This window comes from Nematolebias whitei, chromosome 9 (assembly GCF_014905685.2).
Source record: "Nematolebias whitei isolate Nwh7 chromosome 9, NemWhi1, whole genome shotgun sequence".
NCBI classification, from domain to species: Eukaryota; Metazoa; Chordata; class Actinopteri; order Cyprinodontiformes; family Rivulidae; genus Nematolebias; species Nematolebias whitei.
The window spans coordinates 14,183,080-14,189,716 of record NC_056506.1 but is presented as its reverse complement, the minus strand read 5'-3'; the positions used below and the strand labels follow the sequence as shown (position 1 = coordinate 14,189,716).

At 41.4% G+C, this 6,637-nt stretch overlaps 1 protein-coding gene across 1 annotated transcript in view; it reads left to right on the top strand.

Moving 5' to 3' along the window:
* Positions 1–5,956, top strand: part of dusp12 (dual specificity phosphatase 12) — a 14,489-nt gene extending 8,533 nt beyond the window's left edge. Inside the window, exon 7 of the mRNA XM_037682005.1 lies at positions 5,714–5,956. Within this exon, the coding sequence (XP_037537933.1) occupies positions 5,714–5,956 (243 nt within the window). The remainder of the gene's footprint in view (positions 1–5,713) is intronic.
* Positions 5,957–6,637: the final 681 nt, after the last annotated feature.

Below are 6,637 nucleotides of genomic sequence, written 5' to 3'. Positions count from 1 at the left end.
ACACACACACACACACACACACACACACACACACACACACACACACTCAAAAATTCATCCATACAATGTCTCAACAAAGATTTATGGTGCACGAATTTTAAATTTATCACTCATGATACAGTTCAGAGAAAATGACTTCAGTAACTATTTTCAATGTGTAAGATTAATAAATGTAAAATATTACACAAAACGTCCAAGACGTATCTGTAAAATGTGTATCTAAATGTAAAATACAAATTGTTTATCAGTAAAACACTTTCAGTTCAGAAGACTTGGCTCCCTCAGTGTGCTCATATACCTAAATTCCTTTTATTTCTTCATTTATTAAATAAATTTGAAAAAATCACTAAGACACTTTATTGAGTCCATGGGTGTGGTGTCCAGTCCTGGTCCTTGAGGGACATTATTCTACATTTTCTAGCTGTTTCTCTGCTTCAACACACCTGATTAAATTAAATGGTGATTTCTGAACTGAAGCAGGTGTTAGAGCCGTAGCATCGCTGCACATGATGCCGATCATCAAGTTGTTCTCTGCTCACACACAACGTAAAGAGAAAAATTAATATTGACATAAACACATAAACACAAATCTGGTAACAAGGTTGAGTCAGGTCCTCTGGACGGATTCTTCTTTGTTGAAACGTTTCGTCTTTTCTCCAAAAGTCTTCTTCAGTCTGAGGAGCTGCAACAAACTCAGTCTTAGCAGCACCTTCTCATAGTTCAGGGGTCTGCAACCTTTCTGATAAAAAGAGCCATTTTTGACACTTTGCTTAATAATTGTGATGTGTCTGGAGCCGCAAAACCTGCTACAACAGTGTACTGTCAACTGGTGGCTCATGGGCCACTACAAGTTTGTTGGAGATGGTTTTTCCATCCAGTGGGGGTGATATAAAATAAAAAAGTCTAACTATTATTAACATTTATTGATTTTTTTTACATTTTAATACAAAAGAAAAGATCAGTTTCATAAAATAAAGAAAAAAATACACAATTTTTAACAATTTTATAAAAATTAAAATGCTGAACTCTGCAGGAGTTCTTAATTGTTGAAGAATTAAGTTTCCTAATTAAAGCATAAAGATAGTATAAGTATAAAATTAGGCCAGTTTGTTGGATATCCAGTTACATTTTAAAAGTAAAATACTTTAGTTTACTTTGACTTTGCGTTTTGTTTTATTCTTAGTGTTATCAAAGTTACTCATATTCCTTCTCAGCAGCTTGTCTTAGAGATATTCCAAAACATTCTGGTGGTTTTGAGAGAAAGGTCTCGCTGAGATACTGGAAGTCGACTTAACAAAGTGGCTAACAAACTCCTAGCATGATGTAGTCTACATCTTTTGCGCCTTGTATTTGTACCATTATTCACAAATTTGAAAATGACAGGAAATCTGCTAAAACTAGCCATTTTCATTGTTGGCAAGAATTTAAATAAAATTTAGTTTTATTTTAGTTTTGGTCAAAGCCTGAAAGAGCCGCTGCAGAGGGACCAAAGAGCCACATGTGGCCCCAGAGCCGCAGGTTGCAGACCCAGTGGATCATCCATTGCGCTTTATTTATTCTCATTCCTTTTGATTTTCAGCAGGAACACAAGATTATAACTGAACAACTCTGTGATCAGTTCATAAAAACACATTTCTAATCAAAGCCTCTGTTGTATGGCAGCGATGCAGCACAGTTAGTTTCACTGTCATTTCCTAAGTACTGCAAAACTACTGTGTATAATACTGATGTGCTTAATTCTGGCAGATGTGTGGGAACTCCTTGAAGACCTGCTGTACAATTAGCTTATCTGTGTCTGGCTGTGGCGCTGTCTTCTGAATGAAACATGTCATGCATGTGCACAACATTAAAACCTACAGCAGTTTGGGGTTTGTGCCACTGATGTTCTGCTTCAGCTGTTAACAGGAGGAACCACTGGCACCCTGAACTGGGAGAAGTGGGCTGTCTGGAACAGCAGAGCCACTGTATGGTTGCACATAGCAGTTCCAGCCACACAGGAACAACTGCACGTCACCATTATAGCAGGAACTGAGTCTCTGACGACTACCTTTTGAGAGATCATTTTTCAGTCATTACATTTTTTTAAGGTTTTTGTTCAAACTGTTGGCATGAAATGCAGTGCCCTCCTTAAAACAGCTCAAAATACTGTGGTCAAATGGAGCTTGTGTTTACAGCACAGGAAGTCATTTACAGTCATGATCAGAATATGCTTTCTGATGAGGCTAACCTTCACACTGAGAGGCAACAACTCTACCACTGATCCACCTTGCCACCCTGGCTATAATTCAGCAGTTTTTAAACATACAAACTAAAAATTGGTATAATAGTAGCCGACAACAATCTTCAACAGATTCTGAACATTAATCAAAAATTCAAGTTGGCCACCACATATAATTTTAAATGTCTATAGTTCAGCTCTTTTTAGACATATTGAGCTGAAATTTGTTGTGTGGGAGCTGCGATCACCAACATATGATGGGATCAAATCCACCCATTATCTTTTACCCGCTTCTTCCATTTTGGGTCACGGGGGTCGCCGGTGCCCATGTCCAGCAGTCACTGGGCGGCTGTGGCTAAATGGTTAGCGCAGTCGTCCTCCAATGCAAGAGTTGGGGGTTCGAATCCACCAGCAATCACATGCCGAAGTGTCCATGGGCAAAACGCTGAACCCCTCATCTCCTCTGATGTGTGTCCCATCAGTGTATGAATGTGATCTAAAGCATTGATTAGTCTCTTTAGAATGATTTGTTCAATTAGCTTTGTATAGATCTAGTAGAGTGCTGTATGAATGGGTAAATGAGGACACAGATTGTAGTGTAAAGAGCTTTGAGTATCTTGATTAGATAGAAAGGCACTATATAAGTATTTACTGTATTTACCATTTACTGTGCGAGGTTCGGGGGACACCCTGGACAGGTCTCCAGTCCATCACAGGGACACTTAGAGACAAACAACCATTCACTCTCACCTATAGGGACAATTTAAAGTTACCAATCAGACTAACATGTATATTTTTGGTCTGTGGGAGGAAACTGGAGTACCCGGAGAAAACCCACGCATGCACGGAGAGAGCGTGCAAATTCCACCCAGAAAGGCCCCCCGGACCAGGATTTGAACCGACAACCTTCTCGCTGAGAGGCAGCAGCTAGTTGTGCCACCGTGCTGCCCTTTGAGATCAAATCATACTTTTTAAATGACAGGCCATCTGGCAGTCCCGGTGTTTCTTGAGGAAACCGTTGCTTCATGCCATTGCTGTACGGATTGGTCACAAGATGTCACCAAATTTTCATCAACTGATTCTTCAAGCAGAAAGTTAAGTCAGGTCCTCTGGATGGAGTCTTCTCATTGAAACATTTCGTCTTTCATCCAAAAGACTTCATCAGTCCGAGGAGCCACAACAAACTCAGTCTTATAAAAAGCACCTTTACGTAGTGGGTCAACCAGCTTGATGGTGCTAAGATGGTTTCTGAAGTCCGTCCTCTCCCACGCCGACTCGTTTGAGGCAGTCATGGCCAAAGATGTTCAAAACATGCTGATTCATGCTCAATAATCCAGGTAGAAAAATCCAACCAAGTTAAGTCAGGTCCTCTGGATGGTTTCGTTTTGTTGAAATGTTCTGTCTTTCATCCATTCATTCAACCTTTATTTATCCAAGTTAGTCTCATTGAGTCATGGGGACTCATTTTCAAGAGAGACCTGTTTTAAACCGACAACATCTTCAAACAACATAAACAAAACATTTGTCTTAAAGACGAATGTTTTATCATCATCAACTTTATTTATAAAGTGCTTTAACACGGCCACAGCTGAAACAAAGTGCTGAACATCAGTTACAAACATGAAAAGAGAGCATAAAAACAAAGCTACAAAGCCAAGCACACAGCGAACTAAAAACTCAATTTAAAACATAATAAAACGACGAGTTAAATCGATAAAATCCAGTCTCAGTTGGGTTGAAGGCCAGTGAGTAGAGATGAGTTTTCAGGCGGGTTTTAAAAATGAACAGTGAGGGGGCTGTCATGGAAACTTTAACGAACAGTGAGATGTAAGTTTGCTGAGACTAAATGAAGAGATCAGATCTGATCTTGCAAATGTCTTTATTTTGGAGGCTCAAACAAGCGTCCGAAGGCTCCCTCTGCCTGCATTGCAAAGTGAAGCCCCGAGCAAAGGATTAACTGACCTCTTATAGACCTTTCAGTTACACATACACATTTCCTAGTACAGGGGTTCTAATAAAACAGGAGGTTTTCTTCAGATAAGATGCAGCCTGAGATCTAAGGTTTAAACCTGGAAAACAGCCAAGTCATCATTATTTTAATGAACAGGGAGGATGAAGGATATGAGATACCTACGGTCAGTCAGTACTTTTAAGGAGTACAGGAGATTCGTGATGAAGAAACTTATCAGCCTGAGCTTCCAGTGAACCCTTCATTTACTAATGTGACTATAAAAGTTTGCTTAGTGAAGTAAATACATTTTACTTTCTATCACATTCCTCCCTGTGATGCTAAACATCAAACATTTTCAGAATACACTCAAGTGAAATACACAGGTTACAACAAAATGTGTGGTTACAGATTCAAAACTTTTATAGAACATAATCAGGTCTAAGCAATAAAAATCAACATCTGCTCGCTCATGATTTACAACAGATGCATCATAAACATTAGATCAAACACAATAACACCTTATTCATTCATCTTTTGTGTCTACATCAACGTCATCATACTTTTCACCATCTTCAAGGTCATCAAAAATGTCTCGTTTTCCTGGATCAGAAAGGAGAGCGATGTATTCTTTTGGCAGACTGAGAGACAGAAGTGTGCTTGAAAACATACGGGAGACCAAAGATTTAACTAGTGGTACAATGCAACAAGAAATGACCATCAATACTACCACAACAAGCAACAAAAAGGCACCTATCTTCATAAACCAAGCCTTCCACCCGTTCCCTGAGAGCCAATCAAAACTCCAGATGCTCCAGGAACCAGAATTCTCCCTTCGCTGTCTATCAGCCAGGGCAGAAGTTTTTGTGTGAAAAGCTGTCATGTTTGAACTAGGATCAGGAATAAAAGTACAACACTCTTCTCCTATTGCTGCACAAACTCCACCTTCTGCTGCAAGGAGGAAGTCCAACGCCACACGATTCTGTAACGTCATCGTGCGTAGGGCCTGTCCTTCAGCTGTCAGGGTTGTGAAACCCTGGTCCACTAGAGAAGTCAGATTTTCTTATTCTTCAGAGCTGTAGCATGAGGAATCAGAGAACACACATAACAGCTTTCATTGGTGACTTTCCTTGCTAGGTGTCTGGAGACCACCCACCAGGCGTTGCTTTCTTCTGGGGAGTGGTGAGTGATTTCATACGGTTCGAGTTCATGGTGGACCCTGGGTTTTATCAGAGTGGGGGAGACGGTGGCCGTAGTGGAATTTCAAGACATATGGGATCGAGTTAAGGCCTCATGGATAAGGATGGGGATTGGTATCAGCAGGGACAATCCTATCAGTGCCCACATCACCCTCCAGTTTCCATAGAGGTGCATTTCAGCAGGGTCTCGTCTCACCCCCATGGGTTGGTATGAGGGTTTGAAGCTTCGTAGCCTCATCTCAGTGTGTCTCGTCCTGTGGTCACAACAAGCACTCACTAGTTATATTGCAGGTGTTGAGAGGTGGAAGCTCCTTCTCAGGAGGTCCAACTGCCCTGTCACCATGACAGGTGTGCAGAAGGTGGAAACTCCCCTTCAGGAGGTTCAGATCGTCCTTCCAGAGGCGGAGCTGGGGTGAACCTCTTGCAGTGGCTGGCGTGGATCCAGGATGCCCTCTCAGCGACCTTCACAGCCGTGTGAGTGACGAGCAGGATTTGGAATGGACCCAGCCACCGTTTGGACCTCCAATGTTTCCTTCTCAACTCCTTCACGAGGACCCAGTCACCTGGTTTAAGATTGTGCAGCCGGACTAGGCAGTGCTACCTTCACTGACTGGTGATTCTGCAACAGATGTTTGGAGAGATTTTGACAATAAGTAATCATTTCATGTTCCATCAGGTGTGTTGGGAGGGATGCCACTTTTTGTGGCTCCCCTCCTGTTGGTGCAGGCCTACCAAACAAAATTTCAAAGGGACTCAAATTACATTTTGCTCTCCTCCTAACTCGCATGTACATTAGCGCCAAAGGCAGCACTTTTGTCCAGGGGAGACCCGTTTCCTCACAACATTTAACAAGTTTATTTTTCAGTGTCACATTTTCTATTTCTACTGCCCCCCCGACTGAGGGTGGTAGGCACATTGTGTTCGCAGGTCAAACCGTAGGACTCCTGCGATTTCAGTGCTTTGTTCACAAAATGAGTCCCATTATCACTTGTGATTTTAAGTGGGATTCCCCATCCCCATGTGTCTATATTCTGATTTACCTCATTTTGTATTTTGCTTTGTGTGTTACCTGTTGTTTTGTCTGTACAGCACTTTGGTTGGCCTTGTAGCTGTTTTAAGTGCTTTATAAATAAAGTGGTATGGTATCTCGGGATGATTTCAGCTAGCAGTGCTTTTGCCACTGCTATCAGCATGTTTTGCTGGAAAAGCTTCAACCCACTTTGAAAACATGTCAACTATAACTAAACAATATTGTTTTCCTTCTGATGGAGT